The following is a 24,225-nucleotide window of genomic DNA, read 5'->3' on the forward strand; positions in this document are numbered from 1 at the left end:
TTGTAAACTGCCAAACAGCAACTAACCATATTTTTTTTATGTGTGTGTGTGTGTGTGTGTGTGTGTATATATATATATATATATATATATATATATATATATATATATATATATATATATATATATATATATATATATATATATATACATATGTACATATATATATATATATATATATACATATGTACATATATATATATATATATATATATATATATATATATATATATATATATATATATATATATATATATATATATATATATATATATATATATATACATATATAATGCATTGCAACTTTTAATTCTTGCAACTCGTTAATTATTTTTAAGTGATGTCTGTTTGTATTTTAATTATTGCTTTTTAACTCTTTTCTACACTGGTACTTCTAAATTTCGGGTGCAAAACCTATTCTGTTTTATTCTGTATAATTTTTAAACTTCAAATCATGCTTCGTATGTATCTCTTTGTAAAGCACTGTTGCTGTTGTTGATAAACTTGCCTTGCCTTACTTCACGCCTCACGCGCATGCTCGCAGCTGGCGAGTCATGTGACGAGGAAACCGAAACTACAGACAAAGAACAATACGGAGCGGGAGTGTTACCGGTCATGCGTTTCCTTGTTCGTTTACTTAGCAACATGTTACACAATTATACGTCTTTAAAAGTGTGAACCCAGCTACGCATGACATACTTGGAGTTTACATACATTTCATCAGATAAATCCGTCATGTTCTGTATGACTTGGAACCATAATAACGAAAAAAAAAGTTAATAGGCCTGCTTTGCTCATTAGCTATTAGCCTTGCAACTAGACAACTGTGCGCATGTGCACAACTAGGACAGGCTGATTTATGGTTCCGCGTTACACCAAGTTCGCAGCACAACTTCTGGTAGATACTCAAGGAGAAACGTGTAGTGATCTCCTCCAACAGCTCGGTTTGTTAGGTGTTAGTGCAGGTGGTGCAGTGTGTGAGAGTGGAGATGAGGCTCTGCGGGGTTCTGTGTGTGTTCCTGCTGGGTGTTGCGGGGTCTGGGGCTGACACCCCGGCCAACTGCAGCTACCAGGACCTGGTGGGGACCTGGGTGCTCCAGGTGTCCCGGGGGGGGCACGACAGCACGGTCAACTGCTCCAATCAAGGTAAATGCAGCTCATTAGTCCAACATTTCTCTGGTCAGCACCACTCAAGGTGACCAAATTTATGATTTTTGAAAATATCCATGTCTATAGATGATATTTTGGTATGATAACCCTTCCTGAGTGGCAGCTGTATCATAGTTATCAGCTCATGAAGTTACCCAGCCCCTTCAGAAAATTACATTTTAGATGCTGCTGCATATCCTGGTTTAGACTCACACTGCAAAAACTCAAAATCAACAAGAATATTTGTCTTATTTCTAGTTAAAATGTCTCAAAATAAATTTAATTACACTTAAAACAAGACTCATCACTGGAAAAAACTACAATTTTCACCTGTTTCAAGTAGATTTTCACTTAGAATAAGTAGAAAAATCTGCCAGTGGAACAAGATTTTTTTGCTTGTAATGAGAAGATAAATCTTGTCCCACTGGCAGATTCTTCTACTTATTTCAAGTGAAAATTTACTTGAAACAGGTGAAAATTGTCAAATAAGTTATTTTTCTGGTAACGACTCTTGTTTTAAGTGTAATGAGATTTTTCGACTAAAAATGTGACATTTTAACTAGAAATAAGACAAATATTCCTGGTAAGACTTTGAGTTTTTGCAGTGCATGTACAGAATATCTGTCAATATGTCACAATATTGTCTTTGATATCATTTTAAAGGGGACCTTTAAAGCATTCATTCAAGCTAAGATGTGATACATTTCCTGAATCCTTATGCTCCTATGAGTATTCCAATTTTTGTATTTTGTGTCTCTGTTGTTCCTAGATGACACAGGGCTAAAATATAGTATATAATTTAGGCGAAAATGGTGTAAAAATGTGTGTTGTTTATAGTTTAAAGAGCTGCAGTGAACTCTATGTTGATCAGAAACATTCACATCTTAGCTTGAATGAATGCTTAAAATGATACCAAAGACAATGTTGTGAAACATTGACAGATATCGTGTACATGAGTCTAAACCAGGATATGCACCAGCATCTAAAATGTAATTTTCTGAAGGGGGTGGGTAACTTCATGAGCTGATAACTCTGATACAGCTGCCACTCAGGAAGGGTTATCATACCAAAATATAATCTATAGACATGGATCTTTTCAAAAATTATAAGCACGTTTTGTCACCTTGAGTGGTACTGATATCTGGTCTGGCCCATGGACTATCATTAGCTGTTTAAAGAAAATAAAGACTGTTTCCTTTTCTTGTGAAAATGCACGTCTGTAAATGTCACGCTACATGATAAGGCCTGTTTTTTAGTGGAACAGAAACTGCTGACTCCTGACAGATGTGACTTTACACTGATTGAAAACAGGAATTGATTACCTTTTTGTCATATGATTAAATGAATAGAAAAATAAATCATTATTGGAGTGACTGGTAGAAAATAATTTGAACTGATTTGGTTATTCCCAGTGTATAAAATGTTTTTGGGTGTTTTCTCAGCCACAGGTGAAAACACAGTGACTGTGACACTGGACAAACTGTCTGTGGCCACAGATGAGCTGGGAAACACTGGCTTCTTCACGCTCATTTACAATCAAGGCTTTGAGGTGGTCATTGGAGGATACAAATGGTTCGCCTTCTTTAAGGTAAGTGTTAAAGAACCTCAAACCTTAAATGCCAGAGAAGAATGGAAAAATGCATTAATATCTGTTATGTGACTAGTTCAAGTTTGCCTCCCTCCATCTATTTCCTCTCCGTTTATCTAGTGTGACAGTATCTACATAATACCCGCTGCAGTAACGACAGAAGTAACTCTTGTGGTTATCCGTTATTTCCAATTGCTCATGTGACACTGACTTGAAGGAAATGTGTCAAACGTTCAGTTTTAAAGTGTGCTGGTGTGCTTTTCCATGTGTTTTTGGACTTCCTCTTTCTCTGGGTCTTGTGATATATGAGTGTGTAAATGTATCCGTTTCGTCTCAGACCTGTGACTAAGTGAACACCTGGATGCTTTTGTAGAAAATATATTATCTCGTGTGTATTTTCTAATCTGGGTTTGATACATTTCTCCTTTTTAAAGAGAACATTTATTGTTTTGCAACAAAATGACACAAAATGTGTAAAAGTCAAAAAGCTTTAATTTCTTTATCTCCTCACATTTGCAGTACACTCAGGACGGCCCTAACGTGACCAGCTACTGTGACCAGACCCTGCCAGGGTGGGTCCATGACGTCCTGGGACATAACTGGGCCTGTTTTGTAGGAAAGAGGGCAAACCCAGTGCCGACCCGAACGGATTACAAACCGCTACTCGGCAGCAGGTACGGCACGGTACCATTATGATGACAGGTTTGTAGGTTAGTCAAAGAGTAGAAACTAACGATTTTCTTACAGCAGGTTACTTAATGGCACATGAGGAAAGCTTCTGTGTAGACATTTCTGCTTCAGAATTGTCCTCTGTTCTTCTTTCACTGATGCAAACTCGCTAAAGCTTGGCCCTGGGTCCCACCGGTGCTGAAGCACCGTGGTCTGGCTGGGCTGTGCCAGTTGAAAATTACTGCCACTCTAGTCTAGTGGCTGAGAGTGGTCCCCCCAGAAGTGCTGTGCCGTGTTTCAGAAGCGCCGGCCTTCTCTGCTGCACTACAGATGCACACTAGGTCTATTTTGGTGTTCAGGCAGAGCTAAATGACGCCAGTTTACATGCAGCACATCAAACTGGCAGGGAATCGGACACAATAATACTATGGAGTCTGGTCAATTTAAAAAAAAAATAGAAAAACAATGTCTCCATCCCTCCATTTTAAATATGGAGTGAAGTGGCTTCAGTTTTTGGAGTTGAAGGTGAGTATTGCCTTGTGACTACATCTTTTAATGAACAGATTGCACAGTGATTCTCATCTGATTTCTGTATTTTAAGATTTTTACTTTTTTTCCCACTTTTTTCCTCATTATTTTTGTATCAGTAGTTGGTGTACTTGTTCTGAATGTGTTTTACACTCTGGGTTAAAATGCTACTGTTGGCACCCGGAAAGACTTAAACCTCTTCAATGAACATGTTTAAGAAAACCTACACTACTTTTGGTATAAAACAGGTGAACTGACATAACTGAAAAGATTTTCACGAAGTTTAGAAAACTCTGAACAAAAATATGTCCTTTAGTTTGGAATTTTTCCAAAATGCAGCTTCAAAACAAAGGTGACCCTCCTCCACACTGTCCATCTGTTATCAGTACTTGTCCTCTTTAATCACTGGCCATGAGCATATCAGTAAAATTGAGTAAAAAACTTGTTGTTTACACTGTGGTTCAGGCACGTCTGGGTATTATCATCTGATGTTTGCATGATACAGGAGCGATAAAGCAAGAATGTTATGTGTGACCTGGGAAGTAAGTTGCTGCTGCTGTTTCACTGTTTACAAGTATTTAAGGTTATCTCCTGCCACATTAAACCACATCAGCTGTATTTATGACCCAAAATAGGATCTAAAGGCAATAAAAAATGATTTTGTTCTTTTGGAGTAGTGTGTATGCCAGGCATAACAGTAACGGGAGTTTCAAGGCTTCAAATAAAAACGTACTGGTGTGGAGGCAGCCTGGAGAGGAGCCTTAATCAAGCTTTGGACTTGTGTTGCAACCAGTTGCATTTAGGTTTGATTAAATGCCTGAAAATGCTGCAAGCAACTGTCACATTGCCTGCTAAGAAGATGATTTAAAAAAAAAACAAGAGAGAAGCTAAAGTTGCGAAAAATGGCTTCTACAGCAGTATGACGATGCAAAACAGACATTAAAATCCACAATGGAGCAACTTAAAAGGTGTCATCTGCAGGCTTTTCCATGTTTCTTTCAAGAATTTCCCAGAACTGTAGGCTGGTTGAACGTTCTTATGTGGGGAATTTCTCACCCAGAGGGACTCATAAAGCAGAACAAAGACCTTTTTTTAATGTTAAAATGCCCTTAGTGATGTAAGTTCAAGTAATAGTTGTTTACTTTTAAGAAGTGTCGTCTAGCTGTCCCTGCTAGCAGAAACAGCAGTTAAAGTAACTTGGGTCTCCTATCATAGATGTCTCTTAGTGCAACTGTGTATTGCTTCTGGCATGGGCGTGTGAGGATCAAAAATATCATGGTATTGTAATTGTAGTTTTGAAATATATTGTTTATAAACTGAGAGTAATGCTGAACAGAGATTCTGTTATTTCAGTGTTGCAACGAATGCTATGAGGGCTCAACTTGAGTGACATGCTGATATACCGTGATGCTGGAAACCAGCCTATACCATCACTCCACACACATCAACAGTGATGAAACTAAAAAGTTCCTTTCTGTAGCTTTAACTGGGGATGAAAAGTATTTACAAGATGTGATACTTGCCAAAAGGAATATTTGTGAATTTTTTTTTTTTGTGTGTTTAAAAAAAAAAAGGCATCTTGGATTTTATTTCTGACCCTTTTTCTATTTTTTTAATCAGAATTTTCTTGTTACTCTTTTGTAAGTTTTAAAGACATGAAAAGGAACCTGATTTCCCACCTCTTCCAGCTGACCTTGTTTCTAATAAACGCACTTGAGATTCTTCTTGAAAACAGTTGATTCATATTTTTGCTCATTTTTGACTTGCTTAAACATAAGAAAACCTTCTGCAAGTTATTTGCCCTTGCAAGCATCAAGGGATGTGTGGAAAGAGTTTTCTGATCAGAGGAAAATATCTCCACATGTTCACGCCCAAAACCTTCCATAAACTTTACAAGTAAAAATTAAGTTTATAATTCAAGACATCTACTCTGTTCAGGAAATGACTGGAATTAAATTCAGCAGATTTGAGTACTTCTGTTAAAGCTGGTTGCTGGTGGTGTCATGCTAGGACATTTCTCTAATTATGTAATCTTTAAAATGCTGCTGAAAGTCTGCCCTTGTTTTGGTGTCTGAGGAAATCTTAAGGTATTTAATGACCAAAAAATACACTATCGATTCTTAAACAAGGATGTGACTCATTTATGTTTCAAGTTGCAATACATAGAGGAACATGGTGACTGTGACTATCTAATAAAAGATCAAAGTGTTTCGTACCATGTCCGTGGCGTGAGCTGTATCAAGTTTAATCTGTCATGTTTACCAGCACTGAGGAAAAACTCATTTCCAACACATTTGCAGGTGATCCTGTAGAGTACATGAACAAAAAATATTATGCAACAGGCACTGTTATACAAATTTAAAAGGTTTAATACAGTCACGTTTAAGAAGACACAAATGTGTTGTTTTTTGTAGTTTTGGTCACATGCTCCTTCATTTCTCAGTTGATAGCGTGGAGAGAAAGAGAGTAGCAACTTTTTTTTTCTCCCTCAGCGATGTTAATAATAACTATTAAACTGGGGATAAAAGTAGAGTTTATTGCAGCTCTGTTGTATGATTTCATGTAATGGTTAGAATCTGTATTCACAGCAACTTTCACTACCTATTGTGATGCTGTTTTTTTCTTTTCTTGCTTGTGGCAAAGACTAGTCCTTTGCTCAAATCAGCCTCACCTATTGCATTATTCATCCACCAGGCTCCTCCAGAAACCGTACACGCACAACCTGGACTTCATTGGTTTAATCAACTCTGTACAGAAATCGTGGAAGGCTGTGCCATATTCTGAACATGAAACATACACTTTGCTGGAGCTTCATCACAGAGCAGGGGGGCCTGCCTCCCGTGTCCCTAAGTGAGTATTGTCTTGTATTTCCCTTTTTTTTTTTTTTTTTTTTAGACCACAGAACTGGTTGTATGGAGGAAAAACGTATGTATGGATGTCTATATGGATAAATAGCTCTCTGTCTTGTTTATACTGTATAAAAGTGCTTGCAGTGTGTCCACCTTAGTTTAATGGTTCATCAAGTGTGGTTCTTTCTCCCTGCAGGCCTGTTCGCAGCAGGCCTGTGACAGCTGATTTAGCCAGGATGGCAGCAGCTCTGCCTGAACGCTGGGATTGGAGAACTATTGATGGCGTTAACTTTGTCAGCCCTGTGAGAAACCAAGGTAACGTTGCACTGTTACGCTGGGTGAATGACATTAGAAATCCATGAAAATCTACACAAGCTACGGAATTCAAGGGATGACATCTGTATCTTTACGCTTGAAGAGATATCAAGTTGATTGTGTTATCATGAAAACTGTTTTTGTTTTTCAAAATGTCTAAATAAATCATTAGTGCAGTGCAGTTTAGCAAAGAGTCCCAGAGCACTGGTCTTTCACTGACCAAAGTTGTGGGTTTTTTTTTTCAATTTAATCTAACAATTTATTGAATTATTCACCAGATTACACCCTTTTTAACCCCATGTTTTTCCTCATCGTAAAGCATAAATGTAGATTTTGGGAAAAGAGACAGTTGTATAAATATTGAACTATGGCATCATGTGTCTCTTTTAACACCGCACAGAGGACTTCTCGACTGCACAGAAAGAAACAAGTTGTCATTTAGGCAAATGTAGGTGTCATGAGCCAGTGCAAGAAGTTTTTTTTCAATTTGCTCTTTTTGGTTAAATGTGACAAACACTTGCCTTCACTTTGAGTCACCTCACAGTCTACAACGGCAGGCCTTCCACACTTGTCCATTTATTTTATTTCACCTCATCTGTTTGAAGTAACTCAAGGCTTTGGCCCTAATTTAACAGTTCCTCTGTGACATCTTGAGTCATTACTACAATTAAACAACTCCCAGCACCCTGCAGCCTCTGTTCCCTGACCCAATTTATTCCTGCAGAGCATTTTATTAAGAACCTGGCGCCTGACACTTTGTATGCTAACCACTTTTCTTTAATCTGTTTGTGCCAGTGCCTTGCTCCATTGTTGAGCATAACTATAGTGGATAAGTATACTGGGGCAGGAGCATTACAGGAGCATTATGTGCTGAGTGGTGAAATGCTGTCTTCAACAAATGCGCCATTAAAGTGCACAGAGGTATCTGCTGAGTAAGATTGAGGGCTGTGTGGGCGTAACTTCAAGATCAAGACAGTTTTGGTTAACCATTAGAGACATGTTGATATGCACAAACTACACATAATGTGAAGCTGTATTATGCTTCCTCCACTTGTTATATCCTCAGAAAATAGCATCTATAATTTGTGTTTGAGACATTATAGTTAGCAAAGTTTGGGTATTATTGCAGCGTTAATACTGTAAAATTATTATTATTTGGGTATTGTTGAAAATGCTGGTGAGTCTTTAATTTACGTTGAATTTTGTTTCATTGCTGATGTTATGAACATATCTCATGGTTTCTCTCATTAACTTAATCAGCATCAATTATATCAATGTAATGCGCTTCAAGTCATTTTAGTTCTGTAACGTATTCATTTAAATGACCACGCTGGTATCGCTTGGTGAGGTTCCTGTTAAACACTAAAACCATTCTGGTATTGATGGTACTAATTGATAACACACTTTAGGTTTCATTTTGTCCTTTTCTTCCTGCATAAGCGTATTGATGCCTGTAACAGTTTGAGATAACTGATGTTGCATTTTTCATTTCAATACTGTCCTCCCATCAGTGGCGCCTCTGAACAAGGTTAATATATAAACATGTATATATATATATATATATATATATATATATATATATATATAAACATTTATTGAGTGGCGTTGACAATATATGGCTGTTGATAAATGACAGTTCTTAATCCAGTGCTGTCAAAGGCTTGCACGTTTGTCCATTACACAAAAACTGTTTTATTGTTTGTTTAATCGTACTATGCACTGTTGAAGGATGCATTAAAATGCATATCCCTTCCAGTCTGTCTTTGAAAAACATTATTTAAGCATTTCAGTGTTTTTTTTTTTTTGTTTTGTTTTGTTTTTTTGACCTTGAATGTCTCAGCGCTCGATCAGAAATTGCTTCTGTACAAAATCATAATTACAGTGGAATGGCATCACCTATTTAAAAGATAATTATTTCTCTGTTTAACACAATACTAAGCTTAAATTGCATTTCTGGGAATGTGTTGCAAATCTGAAATGCTGTAAAGGACGTTTGATTAACAAATATAATGAAGTCGATGAGTAGAAAGATGTGTGTAATGAAGTAAATCATTATAGTTTTTCCCATGGCATTTTCCATTCTCTCAGAATTTTCTGCATTTTAGGGCTGTATTTCCTCACAACATGGTTTGTCATTGTAAATCTGATATTCCCTGTTCCAGGATCCTGTGGTAGCTGCTACTCTTTTGCCACTATGGGGATGCTTGAAGCTCGTATTCGAATCCTCACAAACGGCAGCGACGCTCCCATCCTCAGCCCCCAACAAGTGGTGTCCTGCTCTGAATACGCTCAAGGTAAACCAACAGTCTAAAACACATTTTTTTTCTTGAGCCACTAAATGTTTGATTTATTTTTTTTTTAGCATCCTTCTTGAGTTACAGACTGTAGGGTAATTCTATAAATGTTCTCATTGGTGCATTTCCACAAATTCTTTGAAAGATCCACCAAAAGTTTCATGTAAATTCCCCATCTTGAGCTACATTCCCTCATTAAAAAAAATAAAAAATCAAGACAACTTTGAAAAATATTCCTTGACAAATGCGAATTCTTTGTCCAGTGACAAAACCACAATTTTAATCTTTTTTTTCTTTAAGGTTGTGATGGAGGGTTCCCATATCTGATTGGGAAGTACGTACAGGATTTTGGCATTGTGGATGAGTCGTGCTTTCCGTACATTGGAAAGAACTCTCCCTGTGGCGTTCCTCAAAAGTGTGGCCGAATGTACGCTGCAGAGTACGGCTACGTGGGGGGATTTTATGGCGGCTGCAGTGAAGCGGCCATGATGCAGGAACTCGTCAAGAACGGACCTATGGCAGTAGCCTTTGAGGTACAACTGCTACTCCCATGAATTACTTGTGTTCAACTATTTACCCTCAATTAAGGAGAAAGTAAAAGCATTTCTACTGGTGCAGTTTTTTGCAAGCATTGTAAGGATAAATCAGGCAGAAGATATTTGGGCCAAAAAAAAAAACCCTAAAATGTGTCTCACTTGCGTAATTGAGCCATTTCTCCAAAACAGTTTTTTTCTAAAAATGTTTTTATTTATATTCATTCTGTAAATATGGTACTATGGTACTGAAGCCACACTCAGCTAATACTGATCTGTTGAGATCAGTTATACAGAAATCTCAACTTCATAGGTAAATTTTTTCTATTTTATGTCTTACAACTTTTTTTTTCCTTCAAAAAGGGTAATAACATAGAAAAGAAAAAAAACTGGTAAATATCCATGTTTGTCCACAGGTCTACTCTGACTTCATGCACTATAAGGAGGGAATCTACCACCACACAGGCCTCGCAGACCCCTTCAACCCCTTCGAGCTGACCAACCATGCTGTGCTGCTGGTGGGCTACGGCCGCTGCCACATGACGGGACAGAAGTACTGGATCGTCAAGAACAGCTGGGGCACCGGCTGGGGCGAGGACGGCTACTTCCGAATTCGCAGGGGAAGCGATGAGTGCTCTATCGAGAGCATTGCGGTAGCAGCCAAACCCATCCCCAAACTTTAAAGGCTGGAAACTCTGGATAGAAGAAAACAGGCTGCCTTGATGATTAGTTTGCAGAGTATAAATCAGATATATTCCACATTTACACTAGGATGTCTGTTTTTCAACATGTGCCTGAAGGAGACATTTTCTCCCTCATTTTAGACATCAGGTGGAGTTCAGAAAGATTTCACGCTAACATGAATAGTTGCTGATTTTAAGCTTTAATGTGATCATTCTGAAACCAGAATCTCAATCAGAATTTGTTCAGGGTGTACATTTCAAACATTTCTAATCAAAAAATTTGCTTTTTTTTTTTTTTTTTTTTTTTTTTTTAATATAATCATGTAGCCTACCTGTTGTCAAATTTACTGCCAAGGTTTACTGCCATGATCTAAAATCATGTTGTTGACTATATATTGGTCAAACATTGATGAGGGAAAAAAGCAACACAAAACTACTTCACATTGTGCAAAAATGTATTTTATGGAGTTATTCTTTTTTTAAGTTTCTCAACAAGCCATTAGTTTACTGGTTTTCTATTTTTTTGAAATTTTAATTGAAGGGACTTTTTTTCCTCTTGATGTGGTTTAAAGGTGAACTGTAACTTGTGATCTGGTATGTTTCTTTTTTGTCTTTGTGTGCTGTTTTCGTCCATCACCCATTAGCTGCCTGTTGGCTTCAGGCCGTAACTGCCAGTACAGCCTCACAATGAATCGGAACAAACTGTGACAGGTTTAAAAGGGAATTTGGGAATATTGATTGTTTGCCAGTGCACAACGAGGATCTATCTCGCTCAGGGAAGCACAGAGGAGAATTGGTGTATGAATTGTTTGCTGTGTTGTGTTCCTTGAAGAGCATTTGAAAAGGATTTTTGAATTAAAAAAAGGGATTAATCTTATTCTGTGTCTGTCTTCATTTTTTTTTTTATTTTGGGATGATTTCAAATTAATACTTTGTTGTATTTTTTTAAACGAGATCATTTTTTTTCTTTTTTTGATCTGCTTAGGATCTTAGATTTTGTGGAAGTCATATTTTTTTCGGTCAGATTTTCCTAAGACTTATACCATTTTCAACAAAACGTTTGTGATGGTTATAGTCTGTAATCATGAAAATGATTTATTTTTGTGGTGACAAATACTATATTAATTTAACTTAAAACATAACTGGCTTTAATTCATGGTCATTGACAGATTTGCACATACCTTGATATGTTGATCTGTTTTCCTTTACTACGTGCATATGTTATCTGCAATATTTAGTTGAATGTTGGTGCCTCTTGCAGTTCTCCAGAATTAGGTTTTCCTCAACATTCCCACAGTATGAAACTGCCACCGCCATGCATTAATATAAAGTTAATGAGAGGTGGTAGGTTACATAACATGGAACAATATCGCTGATATCTAGAGTACCGTCTGGCTAGTTACTTTTTACACATGGTAGGAGAGTAGCTCCAGATTTTGCTTGTTTTTCTTCACTTCTCAGAGTGTGTGGCTTTAAAGTAGTTTTATGGGCAGCAACTCCAATCGCTCATATCCTAAAGGGTCACTTTTAGCCTCTAGTTACGTCTAATAAAAGTCCTGCATGCCTGGTATGAGTTTTGATTTTCTGTCCCTTTTTGCCGTATTTTCATTCCATTTATTAAAAATGTATTTGCTGATACTTTAAATCAGGGATTCCCAAACCTGGTCCTTACGGGCCTCATTGCCCTGCATGTTTAAGGACTTTCCCAACTCCAGTAAACCTGGCTCAACGAAAATGTAATTAGTACAGTAAATACAAAGATATGATAATAATAATAATAATAATTAATAATTAATTCATTTTATTTATGGGCGCTTTTCTAGACATTCAAGGTCACCGTACAAAGTTAAAAGAGTAATCAGTCCATCAAACACTCAAAACAAAAAGCACCAATAAAATACAGTATAAACAAAACCAACAGCAATAAAACAATGAGAAGGACTGTGGTAGTGCTGATGCCAGGGATGCAACAAGTTCCCAGGGAGAAGGCCTGTCTAAAAAGAGATCTGTAGACAGAATGGCTTGATGACAGGTTATCCAATCATCTGAATGTGGTGTAATAAAGCAGGAAATCCTCTAAAAAATGCAGGGCAGTGGATCCCAAAGCCCTGGATTGGATAACACTGCTCTAAGTGTTATTAAGAGGTTTTAATATATAAATGTTTTTATAACTGAGCCCTAATTAATATTTCTGGACGTTTGTCCTCATTCTGTCTGCAGAGATCTTGCTATATAATGTGTATATATATATATATATATATATATATATATATATATATATATATATATATATATATATATTTTATTTTATTTTTTTGAATATTTTTTAAGACAAACAACCCCACATATATCCCACCCTCCCCGGTTCCCACATACAAAGAAGATAATAGCAATAAAACAGAATATATAAAAAAGAAGATAAAAATAAAATAATTACATAATAATAATAATAATAATAATAACAACAACAACAACAACAACAACAACAACAATAATGATAATAAAATAAATAAATAGATGAATAACACATGGATGGTTAAGGGTTACACAGTACACAGTACACAGTACAATTGAGGGTTTCCACACATACAGTAAACATGACAAAAATAAATGCTAAGCTACATCAACATGAACATATATATTTAAATTAAAAAGCGAGCATGTTAATGTATCAGTTTGTTAACACCAATATTTTAAAGGGTTTGAATTTTTTAAAGGTTTTTGAAGGTTTTAAAGTAAGTTACATATTCTGAAAATAGGTGGGTTTAATAACCACGTTCTTAAAAGGGGCTTTCCTGTACTATTATTACTTTTTACGCTTGTGTAAATACTCCCAGGTTTTGGAGCACTGTTAACATAAGTTTTACATAAACGTCTGCTGCGGTTCATCAGCATCACTGGCAGCGGCCCTGCGTCAAGGCTGATTTATGGTCCCGCGTTACACCAACGCCGTACGGTGCGCGTCGCCGCGTACCCTACGGCGTAGGCTCTGCGTCGATTCAGGCTTCAGTCACAAGGTCGGTCTGCGCCCCCCGTCCTGGAGCGGGCCAGCAGGGCGTAGCTGCTCCTTCACTCCACTTTCCCAGCTCTCTCCACTTCCCTCTGTCCCGGCTCTGCCCCCCCCCCCCCTCCCTCCCTTCCCCCGGTTCATCCCGCAACTTCTCTCCTTCATGGTGGATTCATGTTCAGCTCTCGCCCTCCTCGGTCGCCATGCAGAACAACCACCACAAGGAGCACCTGTACAAGATCCTTGTGATAGGGGACCTCGGGGTGGGGAAGACCAGCATCATCAAGCGGTATGTCCATCACAACTTCAGCCCCAACTACCGAGCCACCATCGGGGTGGACTTCGCTCTCAAGGTCCTCAACTGGGACCAGGAGACGGTGCGTCTGCAGCTGTGGGACATCGCAGGTACTGGCTGCAGCCTTCAGTGTTCAAACTTTAGACTTTAATCACCTTCAGGGGGCTGTTGCAATGTTGATTTAGTTTGAAATAAATGTCTTTAATCAAGTACATTACAAATGTACGACGGAGTATTAGGGCCAAACTAAGACAAAAAAAAAAAAATTGGAAATTACGAGAATAGAGTCATAATATAATGAGAATAAAGTCGTAAAATTACGAGAATAAAGTCATAATATAATGAGAATAAAGTCGTAAAATTACGAGAATAAAGTCATAATATAATGAGAATAAAGTCGTAAAATTACGAGAATAAAGTCGTAAAATTCCGAGAATAAAGTCGTAAAATTGCGAGAATAAAGTTGTGACATTACGAGAATAAAGTCGTAATGAATAAAGTGGTAATTTATGAGAATAAAGTCATAATATTATGAAAATAAAGTGGTAATTTATCTAACAGGAAGAGCCTCTTCTCCCTGTGTTAAAATGAAGAATATTGAGCATCTTGTGAAGTTATATTTATATATTTATAATATATTACAACTTTATTCTCGTAATATTACGACTTTATTCTCGTAATATTACGACTTTATTCTCGTAATATTATGACTTTATTCTCATAATTTTACGACTTTATTCTCATTACATTATGACTTTATTCTCGTAATTTCCTTTTTTTGTTTTTTTTTGTTTGGCCCTAATACTCCGTCGTACAAATGTGTAGGAAGGAGATTGAAGATTAGTAGCACATAAACATGTTTATGGCATTATTATTAACATTCTGTAGGTAGATATTTACTTTGTGTAAAAGCTTCAGGCCACATCTGGAAACTAATTCATCTATATGGAAAGCCTTCCATATAAGTGCAATCAAAATTGTTGTTGTTTTGCTGTATTGTCTCTGTCAAACATGTCCAAGAATCTGCTTTATTGTCACAAAATGACATTTATAAATCTATTAAATGTTGGCTTATGAGATTAAGAGTCCTGTTTAGCGAAGTTGAAAGTATTTGCAGATAAACTGTTGAAGGGAAGGGAGAAGAAGGCCACTGAATCCTGACCATGTTTAGATGTTTTTATTGACGGATCATAATAGTCATCTGCTCACCAGAAGAATCTGTCACTTTCGATCACCGGGATCCCCACTTTTCCAGGTTCAATTTTAAACCATTTAGATGTAAAATGAGCCCGAAGGTGACTTTAATGAAATAGCGGCACGATACCACATTATAACACAGACAGAGGCCGTGGCGTCTGTCTGCCAGGGTTGCAGGTCCTCAGCATGAGCCACTTCATCAGCTGGTCACCGGCATTCAAGTGAGGTCATCTTTTCTCATTTAGAGCCCAATAAGTGCACAAGCTCCCACTCAAGACCAAATAAACGCAGGTTTTCAATATCATTGCTACAGTTTTATGGTCAGCACGCAGGTCTTTAGATTTCTACCCACTATGAGAGTATTATAATAAATAAAAAAGCCTTTTTGAAAAATAATTGCCAGATCAATTATAGTCCCTCACTTGTGCATCGATTATTATGGTTAATACTGTATATATGTGTTATCATATGAGGCATACTGTAATGTAGGAGGTTAGCTCTGAGGAGTGGGTGTTCTGTTTGTCTTTTTCTTTTATTTATTATAAGTTAGCTTAACATATGTTTCTGTGAATATGTAACACTCTGATTGCCCTCGGCAGGCACAAGAGAACAGCAATAATACAGCCTTTTTAACTGCGTACAGTTGTGTAAGATGACAGACCTGAAGGCTACAGCGGTCTCATGTCACATGAGTGTCGGCTGAGGTTTTAGAAGAATCCTCTGACCTGCTGCTCTCTCCCCTCCCGTGTGCTTTCTCCAGTAGGCGCAAGCAGTCATGTGTTCAAACTCATGTGAAGGAGATTTGAGGCCCAAGACCTCGTATACAGAAAGCTTTTATTATGAACTCAAGAAGAGCGTCTCCCTCAGAGAAAAACTGCTCTGGGTCTTGTACCGATTGTACTTTTAAACGCTCTCTGCACCTGACTAAAAGTAGTGGAGACTAGGAATGGGTGATATTTTACCGTTCACGATAAACCGTCAAAGAAATTCCCCATGGTAAGAATGTGTCATCTCGCGGTAAAAACGATAAACTCCCGTTCATGACGTTTCTGTGTAAAGCCGGATTTATGGTTCTGTGTTAAATCCACGCAGAAAGAAAGAAAGAAAGAAAGAAAGAAAGAAAGAAAGAAATAAAGAGGGAGAGAGAAAGAAAGAAAGAGGGAGAGAGAAAAAAAGAAAGAGGGAGAGGGAAAGAAAGAAAGAGAGAGGGAGAGAGAAAGAAAGAAAGAAAGAAAGAAAGAGAGAGAGAAGGAGAGAGAAAGAAAGAAAGAAAGAAAGAAAGATATGAGCCAGAAAGAAAGAAAGAAAGAAAGAAAGAAAGAAAGAAAGAAAGAAAGAAGAAAGGAAGTAAGGAAGAAAGAAAGAGAGAGGGAGAGAGAAAGAAAGATATGAGCCAGAAAGAAAGAAAGAAAGAAAGGAAGGAAGGAAGAAAGAAAGAAAGAGAGAGGGAGAAAGAAAGAAAGAAAGAAAGAAAGAAAGAAAGAAAGAAAGAAAGAAAGAAAGAAAGAAAGAAAGAAAGAAAGAAAGAAAGAAAGAAAGAAAGAAAGAAAGAAAGAAAGAAAGAAAGATATGAGCCAGAAAGAAAGAAAGATATGAGCCAGGAAGGAAGTACAGGTGTAACTCATTTTATTGTTTTTTATTAATTCAATTTAATTGGTGTAGTTTAGTAGTATTTAGTATCTTTTAGAGCAGTGATTTGGGGGCTCCAAAGACTGAATGTGGTGATAGATTTATAGTTAAAAAGGTGGAGCTGAATTGGTATTTTTTATCGTCATTTTTATCGTTATCGGGATAAATGCCAGAAATTATCGTGATACATTTTTTAGTCCATACCGCCCATCCCTAGTGGAGACCCTTTGGTGGGAAAGCTTGAACGTTACAGTCCGTTGTGGCCGTAACAGCATTATTTGGTCTCATCATTCAGTGTGGATCAGGACATCGGGAACCTCTGAAAGAAACGCACTTGTGTGAAATACTTATGAGTAGTTAATGTTTTACCAGTAAACACTGATTACACCCGACTGGTAGAATTGGGGAGGACTACTCAGAATAAGAGCCACAGAGGATTACATTTTCACCATCTACAACAACTCAAACCTCATTTTAGTTTCTCTACGATTGTCTAAACTGAGAGCACTGTGACCACAGTTTACTTCTGGTAAAAATAGAATAAAATAGTTATTTTTACATCTGTTTTTCTCTGGTTACATCTAATTATGTTTAATTTTACCCTGCATGCCATCAGGTCTCTGTGAGGAATGATGATGTTACCTTGGGTCACAGATCTAATAAGTCACCTTGTGCTTCTCTACATTCACCAGGATGGCTTTTTCAGGACAACATCTAAGATGAGACAGTTTCAGGGACTATTTCATCAGCTCAATGATGTACTGTTGAGCTTTTGAATATCCACTGATAGTGGTGTAAAGGTCTATATCTACAGAAGCATATTTTTTCTCACACATGAAATCAGAAATCAGCTGCCATTACATACACCAAGCTTCATCTTTATTATAATATACGGTACAGACTAAAAGTTTGGACACACTTCCCCATTTGTTTTAATGAGAAGGTGTGTCCAAACCTTTGGTCTGTACGACGGAGTATTAGGGCCAAACTAAGACAAAAAAAAAAAAAAATGAAAATTACGAAAATAAAGTCATAATAATATGTGAATAAAGTCGTAGAATTACCAGAATAAAGTCATAATGTTGTGAGAATAAAGTCGTAATATTACGAGAATAAAGTCGTAATATATAATATAATATGTAAATATAACTTCACAAGATGCTCAATATTCCTCATCTCATTTTAACACAGGGAGAAGAGGCTCTTCCGTTTTATTCTCATAATATTACGACTTTATTCTCATAAATTACCACTTTATTCTTGTAATAGGTTATTACGACTTTATTCTCGTAATGTTACGACTTTATTCTCGTAATGTTACGACTTTATTCTCGTAATATTACGACTTTATTCTCATAATATTACGACTTTATTCTATTACAACTTTATTCTCGCAACATTATAACTTTATTCATGTAATTTTATGACTTTATACTCGTAATTTCAATTTTTTTTTGTCTTAGTTTGGCCCTAATACTCCGTCGTAGGTCTGTAGCCTACTGTATGTCTTGAAAGTTTTTATCCTAAAGGTTTGGATAACGTCAGGTCTAAATTTTGTTCATATGACAAAGTGAAATTTCAAATGAACTGTGACATATTTGTAGCTGTTCTGGATCTGTATGAAAATACTTCACATGTTCCGATCTCATACCTTATTTTCATACTTTTCAAAAGCTTTCTAACTCAATAATATACAAATATACATCTGTGTCATCACAGGTGTCATCACAGATGACACGGAGCTGGTGATATTGATTTAGTTGGAAAACTGTGCCATGTTTTGTGGTGTCAGAAAGACATTTCTACATTTTTTTTGTGTTACGCTGCTCAAATTGTGACAAATCTCTTTGAAAATCTTCTCAGAAGTATTGTTGGTCGTGATGGATGAGGTGAATTTATAGAGTTTTCCTTAGATATCTGGATACTTCAGTGAGCACCGACACAATCATATGCATACAGTGTTAAACCAGGATATGAATGTGCACATAAGCAGCGAAAAACTTAACGGTGGATAGAAATAAAGACCCATTTCAAAGAGGTAAAGAGACTCTACCCATCTGTAGGTCCTTGAGCTAAACTGTAATCCTGACAGCTGTTGTGCTGCTGACCCTGTGGTCTGATCCACCTGCTCAGGTGAGAAACAGTTTAGTGAGACTCAAACGAATAAAAAAGAAAAAACAAAAAGCTTCTTATGTTAATATGCTATGTCAGCACTCATGCTGAGTTGTTAAAAAGATCAGTTCAAATATTGTTGGTTGGCTCCCAGTGTGAAAAAGCCCACAAGCTGACTTTAGTCTAAAGCTGATTGTGCTACAGGAGATTTATGATGGAGAAAATCTGTGGATAGAACATTCCAGCAGGGCTTATTAAATTCATTTTACCCTCAAGAATCCTTACAGACAATTTCACAGGCAAGCAGACACAAACGCTGAAGACACATTCCATCTTCCTTCCTGCTCTTTCTGCTTCGGGCCATCTCATCCGTCTTCCTCTGCTGCTCTGTAACAGTAAGAACCTGTAAATGGTCCGTGTGTATCAGAACCACGTGAAAAATGTGGTGAATGCACGGATGCAAGCGAGTATGAGTCAGGAGTGTCAAGAAATGAGTAAACCGCATGACTCATTTCAAGTGTCTGAGTCCATTTGCTCTGAAGGGCCATTTTGCCATCCTTACATTTCAGATGAATTATTCACCCACTTTAATGCTCGTACCAAACCATAACCCATGTCCGCTTGCGTGTCTTCCAGGTCAGGAAAGGTTCGGCAACATGACCCGTGTGTATTACCGAGAAGCTATGGGCGCCTTCATCGTGTTTGATGTGACGCGGCCCGCTTCCTTTGAGGCCGTCACCAAATGGAAGGAGGACTTGGATTCCAAAGTGACACTTGCCAATGGGAAACACGTAGCCACCGTGCTTTTGGCTAATAAATGTGACCAGGGTCGGGATGTACTGACCAACAATGGAATAAAGATGGAGCAGTTCTGCCAGGAGAATGGCTTTGTGGGATGGTTTGAGACATCTGCCAAGGTAAGAGAAATGACACATGGTGCACAAATGGTAACATTAACAGAAGGAAAGGCCGGCCTTCAAGCAGAGTTTTGTGGTTCATGCCTCTACGTCAACAGGCATCCCTGTTCTGTTCGATTGTTCTCGAGAAGCAGCTGGGATCCTTGACTCTCTGACCCAGCGGCTGATTATTCAGAGGACGCCACTACAGGATGTGAAGAACCCCTTTAAATGTGCGGAGCTTCACTGTCTCAGTCTGATCAGTATTTGCATATGAATAAAACCTCAAAGCTCTGCAGTCTTCCCGCAGAGGCTCATAGCAGACGCTCCCTCTGTGTTTTTCCAGGTCAGCTGCTCTCGAATCAGAGGTTTTGTCATCCAGACAGGATGTCTAGGAATGTTGAGGGACTATATCGTTACACTATTTTTCACTTACTATAAAAACACATAGGAGTAGTTTAATGTGGCTAATTCTCCTTCTTGATGAGAATCAGATGAGAAGAAAGATATTTTTATATTTCTGTAATGTCCACGGGGGAAGTTTTTAAAACTATGGTAACATTGAATGAACCACTTAGAGGAAACAAGTGAAGAAGATGCTACAGCTATGCTCTCCTGCAGATTACGATTCATCCACCAATCACCAGTTTCCTTATCCTTATCTGAAGCTCGCTGACGTCAAACATGTATGGCTGTTAACTTTTACCACCCAAAATTCCTGAACCCCGCATCAACGCTTCTGACCAGATGCGGACAGGCATGCGGTCCCATCGTGATGCGAGTCACGCGTGCATGGGTAGAATGCAAGTCAAATTTAAAATTTCACAGCCAGGCAGAAAGTTGATGTGCTTCCAGCTCCTTCTCATAGCTTTTTTTCTTCCTCTTTTTATGTGCAAATATCACCAAATATCAACTGAAGCATAACTAAAAACCTGAAAGCAAGTTTGTGGATGACTTTGATCTGCCGCAAAATTGCCGTTTTAAATTATTCAGCGTACATATGTACGCATGTAACCATCTGCTCAGGTAACAAGAATAAGTGCATTTCATGCCGTCATAGCCTATATGTCTGAATTTTGTCAGGATTTGACATAAAATAGCATTAATCGGATAAAGAAAGTCACTACAAAAATTTTAAAATGTTGTATTGACAAACTATAGTAAAAGAAAATTATGACTGGAGATGTGGAAAGGAATATCAGCATGAGCTGCTGACTGTAAGGTCTCTGACTCTCCTCAAGTCCCAACCGTGGTGGCGAGGAATCTCACAACTGGGTGGTGAAGGAAGAAAATAGACTGTTCACACGCACGCACGCACGCACGCACGCACGCACGCACGCACGCACGCACGCACGCACGCACGCACGCACGCACACAGTCCAACACCACCTTGTGTCCATACATTAACTTTTAAATCTTTTTCAACACTTTACACTCAATTTAAAGCGACTTCATGACTCAGTCAGGTTCAGGCTCAGGTAAACGTTAGTATAGTATAAACAGATAACAAATGCTTCAGTGTGAGAGCAAGTTGGTGAAACCGAGGAACTAATCCAGTCATAAGACGGAGCATGTGACATTTTTGTAAAATTATGCACAGTTGAATCAGGTATGTGACAAGTCGCACCACCGCCTCAGTGTACACACAGACACGTTCTTTTGGTTTGATGAAAAACTGCAGCAGCAATAAAACTGCCACTTAGCAACAAGTTTTATTGTACTTGTGTTACACAAATAATAAAAGGATGTTGTGAATATTAAGTGATTGTCATCTTGATGCTTCAAATGGCATTTGTAGAAGAGTGACTGCCTAAATAACTACAATGACTCCAGCTCTTCATCTTGAACAGCTTAAATAGATGTAAACACTACATCCATTAGATTGTATGGTAAGAAGTGAATTTAACAAAGAGTAGAAGTGTTTATTTGTAGTCGGTACTGCAAGTAAGATGCAGACATTTGGCAGCAATCTTGTTTCCAAAATTCAATAACCCCAAAATAACATTTTAATAAATAGGCTATTTTTATATTTTACTGCTGCATCAAAAGAGCAGATCAGAAAACACATAGGCTATAGGATTTTTTTTAGATCCTTCTGTTTCTCCAAAAAAGGAAAAAGCTTTACAGTATATTTATCATATCACCGTATATGAACAACGGTAGTTTTCATTCTTCACTTCAAATCAATTCAGATACTTAGTTATGACAGACATATATAATCATTTTTTACTGTACTCGATCTTAGAGACAGTTCTGAAAAATGATTCAGATGTTGAGAATGAAATTAGATGGATGTAATTTAGGTTTGACTGTCAGATATTTCCTGTTTGTCATCAGTTTGACATCGTTTTTAGTTTTGCACATTTTTAAGTGTTAGAAAAGGATGAGGGTTCATTGTTATTTAGACCAGCAGCATGTGATGGCTCATGACTGGTGGTCCATTCATCTTCTCAGTATGACCCATTTGATAAGTTCGTCTGCTCTCCACACATCCTTTTTGGCTTCTTTCTGAGTGCCTCATAACAAGAACAATCTGTTTTTCTCACCATACCCAGCATTTCATAATCTCTGTTTTATCATTTCACTCAAGTCCTTACCTTCTTTCTCCACCCCTTTATTTTTTCAGGAGAATATCAACATTGATGAGGCAGCCAGCTGCTTGGTGAAACACATCATTGCCAGTGAGAATGACATGCTTCGGTCAGAAGTTCCCGACACCATCACCCCTCAGTTAGAGAAGGACAAAGGTGGAACTTGTTCCGCCTGCTTCAGATCCCAATAACAGTAACACCTGACGGCACAAAGTTGAGTTTGTGTGTGTGGGAGCAAGAGGAAGTTATGACAGACAGAGAAGCAGCTGGTCCAAGTAACGGATGGATTGAAACAGAGACTGAGAGAAAGTGAGATGGATGCAGCTGTGTCCGCTTGTCAAAACCAAGGTCAGCCCCTCGGCAACTTCAAGCCCTAAAAAAAATGCCACCTGAGTTACCATGGTGACATGGCTAACTAGCAGATGGGCTTAGAGGTTGCAGGAAATCATAGTATATCTGCACTAATGGTCCGTGGAGGTGATCGTTCCAGACAAACCATGGTGGCTGTCTCTCTTTCTCCCTCCATCCCGTCACTGCCATTCAATTCTACCACTCTTGATGTGATTTGGTGCCTGCAAGAAATTTACATTTCATTTCCACCAATGCAATGTGCTCTCAGTCCTGATAAGACCACATCCTCGTTACATGATACACTTTGTTCGGATCTGGTTCATTTATTTTATATCTTTATTGTTATTGCACCGATAATGCTCGCTCCAATGTCATGTATAGCAAATGATATGGATATAATTAAAAGTGCATTTTATTTTCCATCGTCAACAGATATCTCCACTATATATTATTTATAAATGCACTTAAAAGGTGCATATTGTTTTCTCTTTTCACTGCTGAGGTAGAATTCAACCCATTACCATGGCAACATATTTAAAATTCTATGATAAACATGTCTGTGTATTAAAGAAGGCTGTGTTAAAGCAAGATCTGTATCTGTTTTAATTCAGTGGTTTTATATTACATTTCTATTCCACTGTGAAATATTTGTAACATTTGTAATTTTATGATAAATGCAAATATGTATACATCTATGTACATATCATATAGAGTGAAATAAGATTGTAGAACCAAAGATGCATCCAGTTTGCAAAATTTTCATATGAATAAAAGCTTCACTGGTTTGCTGCCTTTCTTTTGTCAAGTCTCTTCTGTGTTAGACTGATTTTATTCGATAAATAATTTGGCACATGTTAGCACAAACCTTTTCTGATCATTTTATGTAGGGTCCATAAAAACAGCTCAATTGAAGTTTCCAACCGGAATGACTGCTAGTGGACTGAAGAAATGTCTGTCCTTGGACCCACAGGAAATCATCAAAATCCATCTTGCCTGAGGTGGAATAGGTCAGTTTGTTCTGGCAGACATGATTACATGAGACATTTTCAATCAGGCTCGGCTGCTATTCTCATTATTGTTGGGATATTAGAAATAAAATTAGTAATATACTTTGCATAACTGAGTTCCACTTGCTCACATTTTTCTGATGTTCATATAATCAACAGAAATTATAAAGCAAAAGATGTTGGTTAAAGAAAATCTTTTTAAGAGACATTTTCATAACCCTTTCTAGTGATGAGACTTGACTGACATCTCCCTGATTATTTCCTGCGTAAATTAATCATCCACTCCACTTGATGGTACCAGGAGGAAATCACAATTAGACTGAAGCTCACATTTTCAGCCTTGTAGCAAACTTTCACAACTTAAAATGAAATCTTAATAGCCAGTAATAGCCAGTCATTTCAAGACATGGTAATTTAATGCACCTCTCTCTAAAGGACTTACTGGTACATCATGTAATACAAAAGGCCGCTGATTTGTGCTCAAAGTTACTGGTATTTTTGTTCGACTGTATTCACATTTAAGCCTTACCACGTA

General features: G+C 37.6%; 2 protein-coding genes across 2 annotated transcripts; both read left to right on the plus strand.

The window, feature by feature from the left end:
- Positions 1–830: 830 nt before the first annotated feature.
- On the plus strand, positions 831–11,482 carry ctsc (cathepsin C). The gene is made up of 8 exons (XM_061719235.1): positions 831–1,143; positions 2,589–2,734; positions 3,254–3,408; positions 6,626–6,781; positions 6,977–7,095; positions 9,258–9,389; positions 9,690–9,922; positions 10,339–11,482. The coding sequence occupies exons 1-8, from the start codon at positions 987–989 to the stop codon at positions 10,603–10,605; spliced, it is 1,365 nt and encodes a 454-aa protein (XP_061575219.1). The 5' UTR covers positions 831–986; the 3' UTR covers positions 10,606–11,482.
- Positions 11,483–13,755: 2,273 nt separating this feature from the next.
- On the plus strand, positions 13,756–23,425 carry rab38a (RAB38a, member RAS oncogene family). The gene is made up of 3 exons (XM_061720280.1): positions 13,756–14,017; positions 19,482–19,762; positions 22,368–23,425. The coding sequence occupies exons 1-3, from the start codon at positions 13,816–13,818 to the stop codon at positions 22,521–22,523; spliced, it is 639 nt and encodes a 212-aa protein (XP_061576264.1). The 5' UTR covers positions 13,756–13,815; the 3' UTR covers positions 22,524–23,425.
- Positions 23,426–24,225: the final 800 nt, after the last annotated feature.

This window comes from Cololabis saira, chromosome 4 (genome assembly GCF_033807715.1).
Source record: "Cololabis saira isolate AMF1-May2022 chromosome 4, fColSai1.1, whole genome shotgun sequence".
Taxonomy (NCBI): Eukaryota; Metazoa; Chordata; class Actinopteri; order Beloniformes; family Belonidae; genus Cololabis; species Cololabis saira.

Bases quoted from the DNA above. Each gene is read 5' to 3' on its own strand.
- ctsc (XM_061719235.1), top strand. From the start codon at position 987: ATGAGGCTCTGCGGGGTTCTGTGTGTGTTCCTGCTGGGTGTTGCGGGG. The intron at 6,782-6,976 runs GTGAGTATTGTC...TTCTCCCTGCAG, and splicing joins CCTGCCTCCCGTGTCCCTAA to GCCTGTTCGCAGCAGGCCTG. The intron at 9,923-10,338 runs GTACAACTGCTA...GTTTGTCCACAG, and splicing joins CTATGGCAGTAGCCTTTGAG to GTCTACTCTGACTTCATGCA.
- rab38a (XM_061720280.1), top strand. From the start codon at position 13,816: ATGCAGAACAACCACCACAAGGAGCACCTGTACAAGATCCTTGTGATA. The intron at 14,018-19,481 runs GTACTGGCTGCA...CGTGTCTTCCAG, and splicing joins GCAGCTGTGGGACATCGCAG to GTCAGGAAAGGTTCGGCAAC. The intron at 19,763-22,367 runs GTAAGAGAAATG...TTATTTTTTCAG, and splicing joins GGTTTGAGACATCTGCCAAG to GAGAATATCAACATTGATGA.